At 36.5% G+C, this 19,703-nt stretch overlaps 1 protein-coding gene across 1 annotated transcript in view; it reads left to right on the forward strand.

Moving 5' to 3' along the window:
- Nucleotides 1-19,703, forward strand: part of ADCY2 (adenylate cyclase 2) — a 206,987-nt gene that overhangs the window by 137,572 nt on the left and 49,712 nt on the right. The window contains exons 8-14 of the mRNA XM_041411780.1: nucleotides 3,826-3,984; nucleotides 4,377-4,509; nucleotides 4,839-5,015; nucleotides 6,300-6,343; nucleotides 9,001-9,081; nucleotides 13,185-13,254; nucleotides 15,897-15,994. Coding sequence (XP_041267714.1) covers nucleotides 3,826-3,984; nucleotides 4,377-4,509; nucleotides 4,839-5,015; nucleotides 6,300-6,343; nucleotides 9,001-9,081; nucleotides 13,185-13,254; nucleotides 15,897-15,994 — 762 coding nt within the window. The remainder of the gene's footprint in view (nucleotides 1-3,825; nucleotides 3,985-4,376; nucleotides 4,510-4,838; nucleotides 5,016-6,299; nucleotides 6,344-9,000; nucleotides 9,082-13,184; nucleotides 13,255-15,896; nucleotides 15,995-19,703) is intronic.

Consider the following 19,703-nt stretch of genomic DNA (forward strand, 5'->3'; position numbering starts at 1 on the left):
TTTATATTTTAAAACATCTCTGTGCTGTGTGAGAAAAGTGAGTTAAAAGTATTTGCATAGAGTTTCTGGTCAAGCTGTTGCTTTGTTACTTAAGAGGAAAAAATATAGGAAACTACAGGGTGGAGGAAAAACAACACTAAACATGAGCCATAAAGTGCCCTTCACAAAGAACCAAAGTATATCACACATCATAATGCAATGTTTTACTTGAGCTCAGAGAGCAATCTGTCAGTTCCTCACATTTCAGAACTTCCATTCTTCTCTGAAATAACTTTCTGCTCAGGCTGCTGTCAAGTATGTTCATTGTTAATGCTGTGCAATCAGGTTCTTGGTAAGAGCAGCCTTATAGACTAGAAAATTATATGTTAGTTGTAAAGCATATTCTGATCTGACTTTATTGCTGTAGTCAGAAACCACAGTGCTCCCGTAGACAGATGCCTGATTACCACAGCCTGTTTACAGAGGGAGTGAGGAATCTGTACCCTGTGTTTTCAAATCCTTTCAAAGTATTATGTCAAGTGTTGCAGCCTGCAGGTGAACAAAAATTGCTGATTATTAACCAACTCCATATTTTGTTGTGTGATTGCTGCATCTTTGTATAGAAGCATCTCCTGACATACTTCTGTGCCCTGTAAAATGAGGAGTAGTAATACTCTTGCTATTTCAGATAGAGCAAGTCACTCAATATGTTTTAGTTGCTCTATCTGAAATACCTTTTTTGTCAGATAGAAATTATTGTTATATTCAGTCACTGAGGTGCAAACTTCCCCCTCTGTGTGTAAGCTGCTGAAATAAAGTAGTTTGCTGTTTATATTAGCAGTTCTATATAGATTTTACCACCTGTATATGGTTTCAGTTCCAGTTCTCTTTGAAGCAAAAAAAGAATTCTGCCAAATTGCCAGGTGATCTGTACTACAAAGTCTTATTCAGTCTCCTTACCTAATGTTGTATAGCTCCATTTTGAGCAATCCAGCTTTCCTATGCTATGGATTGTTCCCATTTAAACATGAATTGTAGTCCCATTGATTAAGTGCTTTGCTTCTCTGCTCTATGTTGGAACAAATCCAATGTTTCTTACAGTCTGCAGCCTGCTTGCCCAGGAGTGAGATGCTCACTTTATCAAGCAATAAATGCCAGTGTTGCCTGTGATGCTGAGAGCTGGCCATCTTAACTGGGTGCTTTAAGGACAGAGCTTGTCTGTTGAGGCAAAATATTTTTGTGTGTGAATATATGTGTTGTTTCCATTCAGCTCAAGCTCTACCTCCTTGTCTGTCTGGTGACTTCCTTATTTGCATGTTTCTCAGTCACACATTCTCAAAGGTTTCCTTTGATTTGGTAGCATGAAACAAATTCCATTTCAGAGGAAAGTGAAAGAAACTGTTGAATATAAGATGGTTATACCATTTTAAATGCTAGATACAAAATAAAAGAATTCTTTTAGGTATGCTTTCATTCCTGCAGGTCTGATCCAAAAGGAAACTATGCTGTTAAAGCTGGCAATTTGCAGGGAATTAAATGACTAAGGCTCACTCAATGTGTTAAAGTGTGTAAGAAAGGGCTAGGTAAGTCTGAGATACCTTGGTTCAGAATTATAGATGAATAAAGCTCAGGTAAAGCATATAGATGCTTTCCTAATGACCTGAACTCTTGCTTGTATGGAGTAAAGTTGCAACAATTACCTGCAATCTAACCACACCTCTGAAAAATGCAGAATGCTTTCAAATTTCACATTGCAATAGGAAAAATAAAGTCTTGATGATTATTTTGACTGCCCAACCAGGCTGGGCACACAGACTGTGTTGTGCTGAAGAAAACCAGAGAGACAGGGGGAGCACAAAATGAAATAAAGGTGAGAAGTTTCAGATGTGCTTGTGTAGGTAACGCAGAAGTCCTCTGGGGATGTGATAGTCTGCATTCTTGAATGCATTCAGTGCCTGCATTGTCATAGCAATTGTTCAAGGAGATCAGGAGAGAAGTGGTAAACCCTAATTAGGTCTAGAGTTACACTGCTAATTTAATGTCTCCTGTGGTTTCTTTAATTTGTGAGACAGAAAAAGGATTCAGTTCTGGTGCAATTCTGTTTGCTCCCCTGCTTAAATCCTGAGAACTTATTATAAAGCAGGCTTTATTCCGCTTGCTCTTGCTTTATTCTGCAGAGTATGGAAGGGCAGTCTTTTGACAAGCACTCCTAGAGGATAAATGTCCCACTTTCATTTTGCCCAGTATTTTAAACCACTTTTTTCCAAAGTGCTAGGCTTGTGTCATATACCTTGCAGAGCAAAGTGGTGTTTGTGATTTGCAAACTGCTTACAAAGACCATTTACAGGCAGTTCATTTTCAAGTGTGTCAGCTACACAAGAGCAGTGTAAAATGGCAATGTGAAAAGAAATACCAGTAAACACTTGAGAGAGACAGATAGAATTAAAATGCTTTCAGTCATGGTCCTGTTACTTTCATTTCCCAGGAAAAAAAACACTTGAGAATTACTGCTTAAATGCAGGATTTACCATATCAAATTAGGCCTCTTGCATTCTATGTTCCCTTTCAAAAAAAAAAATAGAAAACTGTCACATTAATTTAATAATTCAGAAAGTACAGAGCTGATGATTCTTATCACATTGAAGATGTTGCTAGAATTTTATACCCAATTTGTATACATGAGCCATTTGGTTTCCTTATTCTGTAGTTGTTTCCTCCATTAACGGCCCAACTTTCTCCAAGTGTGTGTGCACGTTACTTATTTCTGGCTAGGTTTGGGCTCACATCAGTTAGGGTTTAAATACGTAAATCTGGTTAAGTTATAATCTTCCCATTTCTTAGAGCTGTCTAAACCTGTAGATATCTGAATTGGTTTTATTACTCTTTACAAATGTGGTTAGGTACCCATGTGACATATGTCTGGAAATGTTCTGGTTGTTTGACCTCAGTCACCCGCCAATGATTCAGAAAAACTGCTTCTGCAAAGATAATTGCCTATCTTACATGCAGGGCTCTTCTGAGATTTGGGGTGAGCGGATACTTATCTCTGTGACTGGAAAGGTCAAAGGTTTAGATGTGGTCTGGACAGTGAGGGTAGCCTTTCATTCACTATATAATGTTCTAGAGGGTGCAACGTTCACTAAGCAGGTGGAAGGTTGTTGAGCCTATGTTCTCCACAGCCTGAATGGCACTGAGCCCATACCCCCAAAGAGTGTACAAGCCCCAGCCTGTGAAATATTCTGAGGTGCTGTGGTTTTTGTCCTTCCTCTCAGATATGGCAGATATGAGAAGGTCTCCAGTGTAAACATCGGGGTGTTTAGATAAAAGGGTGCATAACAGTAGTTCCAGACCTCCAAAAGCAGCCTGTAGAACAAAAGCAGTCCTTATGTTCTACCATGAGACTAAACATTTCCACTATTCATTGCAGCCCTCCCAAATAATTTCAGATGAATACAAAAAAAGGAATTTCACACACAGACTTGAAAATTAATATTTCTGCAAAATGTTGCAAATACAGATAATAGGAAAGCTAATATATAATCATAGCATTAGAAGAATGGAGGCAATGCTAAGAAGAGGTAAATGTTATTACTGTTGTTACTGCTACTTTCATAGAATAATGAATGATAGAATGTTTTGGATTGGAATGGTCCTTAAAGACCATCTAGTTCCAGCTCCCCTGCCATGGGCAGGGACACCTCCCACTAGAGCAGGTTGCACTGACCCCCATCCAACCTAGCCTTGAGCACTTCCAGGGGTGTGCCATCCACATAATTTGACTGGTAAATTAAAGGAAAACAAAGGACCTATTATGTGTATTAACAGAGGCTTTATTCTCAACTGCAGGAAAGTGAGAGATGCGACTGGAGTGGACATTAACATGCGCGTAGGAGTGCACTCCGGGAACGTGCTCTGCGGTGTTATTGGGCTGCAGAAGTGGCAGTACGATGTGTGGTCCCATGATGTTACGCTGGCCAATCACATGGAAGCTGGGGGAGTCCCAGGGTAAGAGTCTTCTTTGTTAACCATTGGACACATGGATTTTTCAGTCATGGAAAAATGCATAGTCACTGTGTCTTAAACTATAGGCTTTCATGGAGATGCCTGAACTAATTCTTAGGTGCTGTTTTGAGAAAAAAAAAAAAAAAAAAATAACCAAACAAACAAAACTGGGACACTCAGTATGTACTGTAATTTAAGGAGTGTTTTTTTCTGCATGGAAACCTTCAGATTTATGCCCATTAGAACTTCTAAAATTTAGATTAGAGGGACTGCAAAAGAAGCGAGCAGCAAATAAAAGGTGTATCCAAAAGCAAGTAAAAGAAGTTTGATCAGGTTTAAATTATGTGTTTTATAAGTATTTGTGACTTTGTCCTTCTTTTAAAATATAATTTCAGCCGTGTTCACATCACCTCAGTCACCTTGGCACATTTGAATGGAGCTTACAAAGTGGAAGATGGGGACGGAGATGTGAGGGACCCATATCTGAAAGAGCATAATGTTAAGACTTACTTTGTAATCAATCCTAAGGTTAGTAGCACTTTTATTTTGTGGCCAGTCATACTTGGTTTTGAGCAGGACCACTAATCTCTTTATTGAATAATTCACTACAATAAGATATTGATCAGGGCTGTTACTGATGCCTACAAATATATCATGTTTGCAGTGCAAATATTTCCCGCTCTTCAGAAATAAGTCTCTGATGTTTCCCAGCAATATCATTAAGAATTGCAGGTTCTTAGCATCTCTCCATTTATGAGAACCTAATCATGGAGATCTGTGTTGCCAGATGACGCACTGCTGCTTCAAAAGGTCGTGAGCACAAAGGCTGACATCACCTTTTGTCCTCTGTCAACCAGGGAGAGAAGCGAAGCCCTCAGCACCACATTCGGCCTCGGCATACTCTCGATGGAGCCAAAATGAGAGCTTCTGTCCGCATGACCCGGTACCTGGAATCCTGGGGAGCAGCCAAGCCATTTGCACACTTGCACCACAGGGACAGCATGACCACTGAAAACGGCAAGATAAGCACAACAGTAGGGGTCTACTTATGTCATTTTGTACAATATAGAAATATTTGAAAGGAAAAAGCTGCTCACTGCTAAATACCTGGTTATGTCTGCTAGAAGAAGATACATGTAGTTGTGCAGGACATAAATGCAGTGAATTTTCTGGAAGCTCTTCCAGTTTTGGATTAGGGTGTAAGTGCATCTCTGAATTCAAAGGAGTCTGGCACGCTTACTAAAGTACAAAATTTGACCCTCTGAGCTCAGACCTCCCACCAAGTCACAGCATGTACAGTGGCTGCTCTTCATCATGTGGAAATATATTTTGGACATAAAGTCAGAATGCAACACATATAGGAAGGAAATCCTTTAATATGGAGAAATTCCTTGAGATTTATTAGCTGTTCAGCTACATTCTCCATTTGGAAGATGGGCAAACCTGAAGCAGAGGCTGTGAAGTTAGAATAATCTCTGTGATACTTTGAGTGGACTTTATTCAGAGTACCGCAGGAACCAAATCCATACTTACTGTAACGTCTACCTTTTGAAGGTGCACCTACAAGCTGTGGTAGAAGGCCTGAGTTTTAGAGTATTGTATTTCAATGTTGCATCTTTTACACTGAACAGATTTCTTTTTAATTTTACTAACACTGTTGTGCTGCTCTCGGTAAGATACTGACAATCTACAGCTTGTGTATTGCAATATCCTCTGCTTCTTAAAAGAGACAGCATGAAGGTAAATTCTAATAGTTTTCAACATTGGCATTCAGTTTTGTTCCTGTACTGGTGAGACATATTCTTGTTTAATAAATACAGTGCATCAGAATGTGGACTGTGACAGGTTCATTACAAGAAGTACCCAGCCATCACTATTGATCACAAAGAAATGTGGCTGTGATGGCTGCCATTGCTATTAATTAAAAAATGATGGCCATTGTCTGTATTTGGCCATTCAGGTCTGTTTTTTTCAAAACCACTTAAGATTGGTTTTTGCTGAAGCTGGCAAGAGTTTGGGCTACATCCAAAGAGTGGTGACATTGAAGTCCTTGTGGTAAAGCAGAACACTCTTGGATTCAGACTGTTGTATTAGTTTATCCTGTATTTATACTGATAGATGAGTTTTATTCCAGGTTGCTCCGTCTTCAGTTTTAGCTGGATTTTTCTTTTAGACAGTTTTAATTGAATGCTAAAAGTATTTACACTGGAAACTTTTCTCCTTACATGACCCTGTTTTCAACACTGTTTTAAAAGCAACTTAATATTATTAAAGTCTAGTGCAATTAATAGGGATCTTTTTGTTTATTTGTTTTTTAGGATGTTCCCATGGGGCAATATCATTTTCAGCGTTGCAGAGAAAGGTAAATCAATCTTAAAAAAATTACTTATTCATAGAAAGTCCATATAAATAGATATACATTGGTATGCTTTCAAATATTGAGGGCCATTGCTCATGCAGACTGGTTTTTTTATGTAAGTGCTGATACCTCTTACATAAAGAAGGCCTATGGAAACAGATTTGGCAGACATGTTTCTCATGAATTGCAAATTCACTTCCTGATAGCAAATAGCTTTATTCTGAGTTGGTATGCTGGTGACCTACTACAAACCAGGTACTCCACCAGTGGGACGAAAATTATATACAGGAAAATTGGGAGGAAGCCCAGAGAGGGGTAAGAAAAGGGAAGATGGAAAGGGCTGTTAAAAATTTTTCTTACAGCAGCTAATAATATGTACTAAAAGAGACATTTTGTATATTTGTTTAATTGCTTTGTATTTGTATGGTGGTTTATTATTTTAAAGCCTTTAGTATGTTCGCAGGAGTAGATATTCAAAAGGTATTTTGTGGTCTCTTTTATAATGCTCCTGCTACATAAATGTTTGCAAGATCACAATAGTTTTAAGTTTTCCTGGTGTTGCATGGTACCTTGATGACTCGGGCAAGATGAGGATATCAACAATACCGTAAAGTCATTTAAATGAACCTCCTAAAAATTTGAATTGTTGTTGTTTCTGGTTACTATGCAATTATCTAAAATATTGCTAAGCTCCAGAAGGTGAAGTTTTGACTGAACATGTGTGATATTAATAAAAAGAGTATAATTCTAAAGCTGCACATTTATGTTTGGACAGTATGTCCAAAGGCTTTCTATCAGTCAATGAAAGACCATTGGACTGTGGCATTTGGAAATAATGCAGTTCTTGTGTTTGTGTTTCTAAACTCTACTCCAGAATAGATTCAGAAGGAACAAAAAATGTGTCTTGATACCATATCATGGAAGGAATTTCTTCCATTACTGGTGTCTAATGTCCACAGTGAGGTAGACATGTAACTAGGATTCTAGATAAGCTAGTTAATCATTCTCACAGGATACAGCTGCAGTGATCATAAGCACTTTGAAAATCAGTATTTTATTAGAATATGCAAATGTAGGGTTTGAAGCCTGACTGTAGGCTTCTGTTTGTGAAAGCCTTAGCTCTTATGCATTACATCTTAGTCTTAGGTTGATAAGGACCTGCCAAGAGGATTGACTGTCATTGGACAGTGTCTCCTCATCTGTCTATGTATTTCTCCTGGGTTCTGTGATTGATTTCTGTGAAAAATGAGTTTTAAGCACTTTCTTATCTAAATTCACTAGCATTGAATAAGCATGAAATCACTTGTGTTTTTTAAAAGTTTCTGTAGGTCCACTGTAGCCATGATATTTTATGAAAAATCCTTTGCTATGATTTTTTCCCTCCTGAGGAGCTGAGAGCCTCAGGAAAGGAGTGTAAACAATAACTATCTGCTGCTGTGTAATGGAACAGGGGCATCTGTGATTGGGACATGTTGGTTGTTTCTAATTAAGAGCCAATCACAGATGCAGCTGCATCGGACTCTGAGAGTCACAAGATTTTGTTATGCATTCTATTCTTGTTCCTTCTAGCCTTCTGGTCAATCTTTTATTTCTATTCTTTTAGTATAGTTTTAATGTAGTATTTTAATATAATATATATCATAATATAATAAACCAGCCTTCTGAGAACATGGAGTCAAGTCTCACGTCTCCACACATGGGGTGTTCACAACAGTCCACTAATACAATTTTTGTATTAATTTGAAACTTACAACAGGTTATCCATTTTAGAGAAATAACCCAAAAACTTGATGTTGAGGAAAATTCATGTTCGACTGGGATCAATTTATAGGTTAAGAATATTTTGGTGAGGAAATAGTAAAATTTCAGATCTGACTAATGACTTAGAAAACACTGGTTTTAAGTTAGCAGTGGATTTAAGTCTTCAAATACAGACATCACCTGTCAGTATTTGAAATATGTCATTTTCAAGGAAAGCACAACTACTGAAAGGATTGATGATTGCAGCAATTTATGTTAGCAAAGGTAAACCCATTGTGATGATGGGTTCATGCTGAGTCCAATCAAAAGTAAAGAAGTTTTTTTATTGCAGATGAGTTACAAGGCTCATAAATAGAGTAATATTATGTATTCTTGAAAGTAGTTTCAGTCAGCGCTCAGTTTTCTTATTAAAATGAGTAAAGTACTTCCAAGAAAAGAAGAGTTAGCAGGATTTTCGTAGGGGATACCTATTATGCTTCAGTGCACTAACACATTGTGCTCGTCATACAATTCTGATAAGGTTTTTTAGGAAAAAAAAGGCAAGAAAGAGGAATACTTTATGAATTTGAGCATATTCCCATTCTTTTTCATGAATTCGTAATGCTGTGGAAGACTTTGTTTTGACCAGAATTTCTTGAGCTCTCTTGGTTTTTTTATGAAATATTTTCTTGTATTTGTATTTACATGTTCCCTAGCAGCTAAGCTCTAGATTTGTGAGTGTGTGTGTGTTTGTACATGAGACCGTGGCTTATGATGTTTTTTTAAGAGATTATTATGAGGGTCATTGTGCCTGATGCCTATAGTTGCTATTGCAGTATAAATGTTAAAAATTTATGATAAACTCACAAGTTTATCATAACTGTTGTTTTTGACATAACTTCCCACATTTTTCATTTCAGAACAAAATCACAGAAAAGAAGATTTGAGGAAGAACTGAATGAGAGGATGATCCAAGCCATTGATGGAATCAATGCCCAAAAGTATGGCTTTATCCTCTATCCTTTGTTGTCTTTGTCAATTCAAACTTTGACATAAAGCTGCAACAGAGGGCAGTGTTTAATATTTTTTGCTCCCACATGCACACCAAGTCTGAAAACAGTAAAAGTGTTACTAATACTGGCGTAGGAAGCCCCGCACATTTTAAAGATAGGCTGTAAAGTAATATTTTCTACTATATGAGATAAGACAGTGCCTGTGAATCATGGTGTGACAGAGGTATTGACTTGTCTTGATCTTCCTGGCAGAGGGAGTTTGCTCTGTAACTGTTTGTCTGTAGACTCATGGCTGTGACTCTACAGATTTATCTTACCTGGGGGCAGAGAAGTAAGACACAAGAAGTGACTGGCTCAGTCGGAATGATTCTCACATCATTCTGATGTGAAAATTGATGCTTCCTAATTGTCACAGAAACAATTCCTCAGGATTAGAAACTTTCCCTAAAACCATAGTTTAATGTCTCTCAGTTAGTTGGTTGGTTTCTTAGAGAAGGCTCTTGATGGCATGTTGGAATTGCTGAGTGAAACATCCTGCCATGTATTTTTTTTCCATGTCCTAGGAAGAGCTGCGGGCAGTATGATGTTTCCTATTTCCTGGTGAATAGATAAGGCTGGAGAGAAATCCATTCCAGTCCAAAATAAGTGTTCAAGCTTCTTATATTTCTCTGATGAAATAAGGGAATTGCCATTTAGAAGTGTGGACAATAATTGTGATGAATTACATGTTCCCCCCCCCCCCCCCCCCCATTCTGTTATTCAGAATCCTAATCAGCTGAGTATCACTCCTAATTATTAAATGTTCATATGTCACGATTTGGTGTTTTTTTCATATTTTAGTCTTATTAATTTGTACTTGGATTTAGGAAATTTTTTTTAGAAGAGTGTTGACATTTATATGTCATAGAGAGAACACAGTGAAATAGGGTAGGTCATTGCCTAAAACAGCTATATAATTTTTGTCAGATTTTTCTTGTCTTTAGGTATACTTGCTCTGCTGAAATTTTTTCAAAAATTATGTTTTGATGTCAAAAGTAAAGCATATGTATAAATGCATTAAAATATTGGTGTGACCCTACTGTATGTTTTTTTATCTTAGATAATCCCTGTCTTATATAATTAGCACATAAAATTCAGAGAAACTTGGAGATAAAAAAAGTTTCTGAAAAAGTTTCATTGCATTTTGTGAATTACATGGGAAACTGCAGAAAGATAAGAAATTATCTTATATATCAGAAAGTCTGAATGTCACCTTCCAAAACTAGACTCTCTTCCTATCTCTGTATTGATTTGCTGAATGAATCTCTTAAAAGCTATTATTAAATTGATTAATGCCCAGGGATAAGTTATGAAAAGTGCTGATTCCTCAAACATCAAGGTAATTCAATAATATTTTAACTCTGTGAAGGCTAAGCACACAAAACAATGTAAATAAAAATTTCCTACATTTAGGACACATTTTTGTTTTCTTTATTATTGTGCATATTTTTGTACCTCAATTTTTCATCTGTAAAATGAAAATAACATTATTAGCTAGAGTGAACAAGTGAAACTAAACAAAAGGTTTTGTGAATCAAGCAGAAAAGTTTTAAGAAAGTCTATGAGAAAACTGGCATTTCTAATTTTTAAGTGTAACATTTGGATTGTATGGCAAATAGGTCTATGACTGAATGAGGAAAATTTAAAAAACATTATTGCAAGAGTGAGTGAAGAAAAAAGAGCTTCTGTGCCTTAGCCATTAGGATGTAACATCACAATTTCTCCATGGGTTTCTTTTCCCTGTATCTTGAACAAAGCACTCCAAGAGCCTGTTCTGGACCTGCTGGGGATGGGCAGCCCTAGCTAAGCCATCCCAAGCCTTGGTGCTTAGGGAACTCTTGTTGGACATGAGATGGTGGGATGACCATCTGCTAGCTAAATATGTACCTACAGAGGGCTAAATGTGTACCTACAGAAGACGCTAAAGTAAAGCCAGTTGGTCGGAGCAGGTTGCTATGTTAAAGGGACGCGCTCTGTTTGCTCTTTTAAGTCGCAGTGCTGCTACGTTTTGTGCATAATTCCTTGCTGTATATTGTCAAGCAGTACAAGCCCTATGAAACCCCACACCTCTGTGGATACAGGCAGAATTCAGAGATCTGTCTGTGTTGTTCCTGGAATTGCAAAAGAATTTAAGCCAAACATTGGTATCCAGTTTCCCAAGAGGCATGTTCTCAGGTACTTGCAAATACTTTGGCAATTTCCAGACTCATCAGGGAGTCAGGTTGAAGGCAGAATTTTTTAGCACTTATGTCTGTGCCAAAGGTGTGTGACTTTGTGCTCCCTCTTCTGAACTCAGTCTCCACTTCCATCTGTGTTGTACTGTTTCCCTCATCTCAGACCTCTCAGCATCTGCTACGTAAAACCAGTACAGTTTGGTTTTTTTTTTTTTTTTGTGAACTTTTAAGAAAAACTAAAAGCTTCTGAAAACGTGAGCCTGTAATGTGGAATATGAGGCAGCACGTGCTCTAAATGGCACTTCTGACTTCACCTGCGATCAAGTGTGTAACCAAATTGGGCCCTTGGGAGTAGATCTGCAGAGAGAACTTTTTAGCAGTGTGCTGATGGTAATTAAATCAATCCACCTGTCAGATACCATAAGAAAAAAGAGGAAATTTGTTAACTATCTGGGGAAGAGGGTTACTTCTTGTTTAATTTTGTAACTAAATGGAAAAAAACCTTTCATTTTCACAGTTTATCAAAGTTGTTCCGCAAACTGAATGTTTTCTCCAGTAGATTACAGCTGAACCCAAACAAAATCATGGTATATGTACACCAGCCTTTCAGTTCTCTTTCTTCTCAGAATCCTAACTGTGATCACGCATAGATGGGAATCATTGCAGAGCAAAAAGGGAAATATATTTTTGAATTAAGCATTCTGAGAACTGAATATGTTTACAGACCCTTTTTTTAATGCAACTGGTTGCACAGAAACAGGGACAATCTCCCAGGCAAGGAAACAAATATTTTCCATTTTACAAATTAAAGCTAATAGCTTACACTGCACTCTGTCCACTCCTGTTCTCCAGGACTTTAATTTAGGATATGTTCCACTGTGGTTCACTGCTGCTGCTTATTTGCATTATAGACTGTCAGTTGAGACATTGCCTTTTATTTTGAAGGCATTAGCTACACTACTAGTTTAGAGCCTAATTTAAAGTTCTTGCTGGAAATGCTGGAAAAAAATCTCAGTCCCTGCTACTGTTGTTCAAGCTGAAGTACTGCATGTCCACAGAACTTATCTGTTTAATTTTTTGTTTTCAAATTTGCATTGTGCCCCTGAGGTACAAGCAGCCAAACCCTCTTGACATTTAAATATTTTATATCTTTTCAAGTGTCTATTAAAATAAATCTAGACTTTCATAGTAGAACATCTCATTTTGTTAAAGTTATGTCAAGCTTTTGTCAAGATTCACTTAGTTTAAAAAAAGGTTTGTCATTTCAATGAGAGTATTTGTGCTATTTCTCATGTTAAAGCAGGGAAGAAGGTTTTATAATCAGCAAAAAGATCGAAATCTACCTCTACAGGGCTGTGGTCAAGAGACCGTAACAGTTCAAAGGCAAAATCCCTCCACCTCTTTCAATAATGTTTGTTGTATTTTCATTTGCAATAGGAGTTTGTGAAGTACAACTTACCTACCCACCACTCCTGCATATTGTAAAAGTGCCCTTCCTAAAGGTATCTTGTCAAGGCCTGTTTTTGTCTCAGGTCCTCTTCTGTCCACTGGATATACTACAGTATTTTTGAGATGAGTGGAATATCACTGAGTTCCATCATATAAATCTCTCTATCCAGTCTCCTTAGGCATGATCAACAGAAAAACAATTGTTCATCTGTGCTCTTTTTTTCATGTGTACCTTAGCAGTAGAAGCCAAAAAGGAGATGGGATTTTCAGTCTCCACTTTTACTGTCAGTGAAATTCACCATATACACTGCAATACACGTGAACTTGCTTAATTCCAACTTATTTTCTTATTTTGCTGCATTTCAATAATAGAAAAGGACAGGACTACTTTCTTCCTATGTCAGTGATAATGTTCCTTCTCTTTTCTAGGCAGTGGCTTAAATCTGAAGACATTCAAAGGATATCACTTCTTTTCTATAATAAGACTCTGGAAAAAGAAGTAAGTTATTTTCAATAAGTTCAATAAGTCAGGCCTTTTCATTGTTTTATGGCCCTGGGGACCTTGAGTGTATTTCTACTCACTGACAGCTTCAGCAGGAGGACTGGGGAATTGCCTCTTTCTGCTTTCTCATGAGCAGCTGATGGCAGCGGGTGGCTGAGCAGCTATGCTTTCCTTTGGGGAAGTAAGAGGTAGGTCGGACCACAACTGGCTGTGTAAATTGATGAATTTGGTGAGGAAGGGCTAAAGGAAGTATTGCCATGCTGTGCTCACACTGTCCAGAAAGTATCCTCTGTGTCCCGTGTGGTGGTTGAATACATACTTAGCTATTTTTGTAGATATCTTTCAGTTGAAGGCATCCAAAAGGTTTTTCAGATTCTTTCATAGCTCTGCAGAATAGTTGTTATGGCCATCTGACAAAGGCATGTGTTGCTTGGCAATGCATTAGGGCAGAAAAGGTTTCAAGGCTCTTTGAGCCTATTTTGAAGACTTCCTAAGAGAGAAGAAGCAAGGCCTGGTGTGGTCTCATCCTTAGTGTTTGGGGGTTCACTGACTGGATCAAAGCTGTGCCTGGCAGCACATGAGATTTTAATGTGGTTGTTACTGACCATTGAATTCTGAAAGAGAACTTGGGAGAAATATGTCATTATATGTACTTTGGACAATGACTTGGGAGAAAATTTGGGACCTAAATTGTCACAATAGGACATGAAATAACGACACACATGCTGGAACCTCCAAGGTAAAAAAAGAAGGAAGTTTATTTCTCAACTTCCATATGTATAGAATTCCAAAATAGACTCTGGATTGGAGGATGAAATTGCGACCTCTCCAAGGACACTGGTCAAACCAACAGTCCATCTAATTTCTCCTCCTCCACAAAGGAATGCAAAAACAATCATTATTTACATAAAAGAGCATGAGAAACTCCATTGCAAAAATGTAAAACATCAGAAGGCTGAGAAGAATTTAGAAGAAGAGGGTGACATCAAGTTATTTGGCTGAGTCAATGCTCCCAGTAGAAGTCCAATATCTTGATGCAGAATGCTGAGGAACAGCAAAGAGCTAATTGTTATTTTTGGATCCAGCTTTTTAATATCTTTTTTCGTCACCCTTTAATGACTCAGAAGTCCAGTCTTTGCTTTAAAGAACTTAGTAAGAAATCTGCTTTTGATTTAAACAGAAGCTTTACTGGCCCTATGGGACCTGAAAGCACAGAAAGATAATAAAGCAAAACAATTGTTTAACCTAAGTAGTGAATTGCCTGCCTTCTTTAGGAAATGCCTGCAGAAGTGCTAAGCACTGAAACAAATTTAAAATTAGATTGGAATTCTGTAAAATTTTAATAACAGCTCAAGGTTCAAAATTGTTGAACAGGACCACTACAAACATAATCGACAAGTGGAAGAGCAGAACTTGCTGCCAAGGTCCCCATCAAGCAAAGACATATTTGTGCCTTGTAATCCAGTTAGATAAGTGATAAGAATTGCTTTTATTTTGTCATACAATTCAAAAGTAAAAAAAAGATGTTGTGTTGCGGAAGTGAGTTTCTACATATTCATGTAAAGTTTGGTGCACTGGTTTCATAGGCAGAACTTGGCATTAAGCACAGAGACACAGCTGTGTGCTTGCAGTTGGGAGGCACAGCTCATGCACTTTCCATTTTCTGGAGTTTGCATCTCCAGCACTTTGTGAAAATAATCTTTGGGGGTTTTTTCTTAGTAATTAAATCTTGAACTTTTATCCTTTGAAAAAAAAAACCAAACTAGGATAGAGTAAGTAACTTTAATAGCTACTTAGATCATTTCCCTTTGAGTACTTAATTGGTTTCAACCTAGATATATCTATCTCAAATAGCAGAGCAACTCTGATAACTATTTCATTGCTTAATTCTCATGTCTCTAGACAGACTAATTAGAGATAAATAGATTTTTCTCATGACAAAGCAGATCAAATTGACTCTCTCCTAAGAATATCAAGTGTTTCGTAGTAACATAACATTAGTAGTGGACATATGAGGCCTTTTAACAAAGAAATAAAATATTTTAATTGAAGTAATAATATAGGTTCAGTAAATATCAGTGTGCTTCCTAGCTATGCTCTGTAGCACAGCTTACACTTTGCTACTTTTTGTGCTCAGAAGTTTCCTGTCTAAATTAGTATTGCATATTTTGTAACTGTTTCAGCCCATTCAGTATTTGTCAATAATTGAAAATTGGTTTGAGGAATTAATCACAAAGAATTTTGGAATCTTTGAAGAATGCTTGGCCATTCCTAAAAATATTTTAACTTATGCTTTAACTTTTTCTTTTTGATGGGGTTCCTTTTTGGGGAGGGGGTGGGGGGAGGGGAATTTTTTTGTTAATTAAACTTTTTTTATTGAGTTTGGGATATTGAGTTCAGTGGAGGAACAAGGCAAAACCATTTGACATGACTGTTCTTCAATAAGCAGAAGTATTAATACTATTTCTGATAATCTCTAGCCCTGTGTGAGTGGATGTGAAGTCACTGAGGAACAGAAAATTTACTGTTGCTAAGATCTGCCTTTACATATGTGCATCTTTAAGCTGAAAATTCATTTAGGTTTTATTTTACCTGCTTTGGAAATTGTGTTTTTAGCATTTGCTTTTATTTTCTTCTAGTATCGAGCAACAACTCTGCCTGCATTCAAGTATTATGTGACTTGTGCCTGTCTCATATTCTTCTGCATTTTTGTTGTACAGATTCTGGTGTTGCCAAAGTAAGTGATATTTAATGTGTACTTATTCCTATGTATATTTGCTCATTAGTGAAAAAAAAAATATATATAAGTAAAAAAATTTGTAATTGTTACTTTACATATGTCAATTCATGGAAATTAAATTGAACAGAAAAGACCAGGGATTTCAGCCAATTTTCAAAGTTAGGCTTCTTTCTAATTTTAAACACTCTCAATAGTGTTATGTCAAACATTAGTAAAAATTCTTTATTCATTTTAGTTTCTCTTTTTGTATTTAAAAATAAGTGTGACAGTTGGACATTAGAGTGAGACAAAATGGATTATAGAGTTGGCACTGTGATAAATCACTGTATTTAAATTATGACTATGATAATGCTGCTATACTGAGTATGGAAACAGAGCATTAATAACCATAAAGTGTACATTATAAAATTAATTTTGGAATATTAAAATCCATTTCTGGAATAAATATTTTTATCAGAATTTATACATTATGAGATTATTTATATTTGTGTTTGTTGTAGAAAGGCTGAAAACTGGAAGACAATTCCAATATAGGATGTTTTATTAGACTTCTTAAAATTAAATTTCGTGGTTGATTGTTTACACAGTGAAAAGTTGGGTTTTGTTTTATAGCAATTGTTTCTAAAGCAAACACTTGTTCCCTGTCATATAGTAATTCTTAACTCATAATCCTTTCTCCTGTAAAGTACTTTCAAGATTATTATTTATAACCACAGTTGTGTGATTGGTCTTATTCTAGTAGTATTTACTCACATTTTAATTAAAAGCCAGAAGGAAGTGTTTGGAAATTATAGATTGACTTTCCGTACTGCAGACTTATAACATGTATAAAGTTTTATGGACTTCTATTCAGATGTTACAGCAGCAGTTTTCCAGCAAATTTCTCAAATGGAGGCACAAAGCAAGGAACACTCTTCCAAGAATTCAGCAGTATCCTGCACATGTTTGAGTGTGACTTTGGGCATTATTAAAAATATGAAATTAAGACATGGTAAATTTTATTTTACAAGCTCATACTGTATTTTGATAAGTAATATAATAAATTCAAGGAAACTCATGTTTTGCCACATCTCAAAAGCCAAAGGTGGATCTTACTGCTCCCAGCCAGCAGTATGATTTTTTTGGTTTTTATTTTAGTAATGAATATTAGTCTAGATTTTTCATCTCTCTTACATGTGGTCAGACATTAATTTTGCTCTATCCTTACTATGTTGCTTAAACCAATTCTTTATCTCATTAAAATAGATCAGAATATCAGTGAGCTCTAGGGAGCTGTATTCAGCTAAGGCAAATATCCTCCAACTTGCTGGTATTTCTGGTATTTCTAACATCAGAGCAAAAGACACTTATTAATGCTTTGTCATTTTCATTACCAAAATGTTAAGTGTCTTATGTTCCTTTTATAGGGCTGCATATAAATTGTAAAAGCAAAAGTGTAAAATCAGGTACTACCAACATTAACAGTATTCAGCCTCAGGTGTTCTGTGGATTGTTTTAATAGATGCTAAAAAGGAAGACAGAAAGGCAAGGTATTATACAGGCACCTGCATCTTTTCTAGAAAATTAGGAGCATTGCAAGTTAAAAACAACAACAAAAACAAAAGCTTAAAAACCACCAGCATATGTAATCATCACAAATGCAACATAAATTGAACATACTCTGATGCTGCAAATGTTATTTCCTACTAAAATTCTATCTACCCTTTTTGTTTTCTTGCAAAAGTTCTCCAGGACTTTTAAATGGTGGTCTAATGAAGACAGGGAGATGAACTAAATCTGTCACTGGGTTTTATTGATTCACTATTCCATTAATCTGGTTTTGCAGTAGTGTAATATCATTGATTTCTGTGCAGGCACACAGCCTGCTACTTAAAAGTAGATTTGGAGATATTTGAAGATGGATAACATCCAGCAAGTTGCAAGTACTAAATAATTTCTTCAAGATCACCAGACATTTTTTCAAGGCTGGAAAAATTTATTAATGTCTTAATTTTCTTGGGGTCAGTAAAGTAATGTGGTGTTTTAATAACAAGCTTTACGCAAAGTGGTAATTATAAATTTAATCAAGAAAACAATAGCTTGGGGTGAAATGTATGATGAGGAGTAGGTCTTCATTGGCATTAAATGAAAGCAAATCTTTATCACTACATTTTCTTGGAACAGGCCTGCTCTAGTAGCTCTCTAGAATTCTTGGTTTACCAAGTGAGAGAAGTATGCCTATTAATTCACAGCAACCCTATACTCTTTATTTAAGCAAACAGAATTGGTACTAGCATGGAATTGGTAGCATTGGTTTTTTGGAATACAGACTGGTGAATTGAAGAAACTATATTTCTATTGAACAGGAGATACTTCTTGTAGTATTCAAGGGATTGTGTTTAGGCTATATTTAAGATTCTTCCCAAGTCTTCACTCTCTGAGGCCATTGTGTTCAAAAAACTGTCCTTTTTTCCTGAGTCCTGCCAAACTAACAGGCATGGTTAGGAGGCCTTCACATTATACTTTTGATCAGGCACAACTGAATTTCTTCATAGGAGAGGTAGTACTCAGAAAGTTTGTCCGAAAGCAGGCACAGAAGATATGAGATGGTATAAGTGAAAAGAAACCATTATTACTAGCTATTTTTCTTCTGTATTCAAACAAACAAACAAACACCAACAATTCAAGTGAAATTATAAAACTGAACTGAAACTGTTTTAACATTGAAACTGCCATATGGTCTCCATAGCTATTGAATCTTTTGATGGCTTAGTGAAAGTATCAATGCCTTTAAGAAATAAATAGCTACTATCAGATACCAAAAAAGTCTGAATTCTGTATTGGCTTGTGTAATTGTCAGTTGCAGTGGCTTCATTGTGATTTTATCACCTCAAGAGAATTTGCAGTCCTATCACTCAGAACATGGATAACAATTATCTACAAGCTAAGGAAATTCTCTGCATTAAAGGACATGTGCCAAAAGTCACATCTTTTCCTAAAAGTTACAAAATTGTAGGAAAAAACCACATTCTTTTCTGCATTTTTCAGTATCTTTATCTTCACCAGTAAATTTCTGTTTTTCAGTAAATAGTTACCAATGAGATATACATAAATATAATTTTTTTCCAATCTCGTACCACTGATAAAAATGAATTGTCCAAAGCAGATATTTCCTAATGAAACCAGAAAAATGCATGTTTAGCTAAGATCATTGATTATTTAGACATGGAGCCACCTGAAGCTTGAAAAGTTCTCCTATTGTTTCCTCACTTTTAAACTGTCCCTCTGTTGTTTATGGTCAAGGTTTGTCCTCTTTGGGTTTCTGGTGGAGGACTGTAGCAGAGAGCAGAATGAGGTCATTCCCTGGAGCATAGAAGAGGCAGGTAAAAACTTACCTGGCTTATGCAATTTCAGGTGCTCCTCTGACTAAATATTTTGCCCAAATCTGCCAATGCAATGCATTTGGTAACTCTACACAACAAAAGCAAGGTTAGTGTACTGTAAAGACCTGTACTGGTTTTCTAATGTTTCAGCGACAAGAAAGAAATCATATTATGGCTTTCCTATGGTCATTGCCTCAAATGAGACTTGTTTATGGTGGCACTTAATTTTTAGCATTTGGCTTCTCTTCATAGTGTTTTCAGTCCACTTCTTTCCTTCTAGGAGCAGCATGAAACTATTTTGTCTTCTCTTAAGTGCAACAGAATTCTTGCTCTTCCCAGAAGAG

The sequence above is a fragment of the Onychostruthus taczanowskii genome, unplaced genomic scaffold (assembly GCF_017590055.1).
Source record: "Onychostruthus taczanowskii isolate IOZ18803 unplaced genomic scaffold, ASM1759005v1 scaffold37, whole genome shotgun sequence".
Lineage (NCBI taxonomy): Eukaryota > Metazoa > Chordata > Aves > Passeriformes > Passeridae > Onychostruthus > Onychostruthus taczanowskii.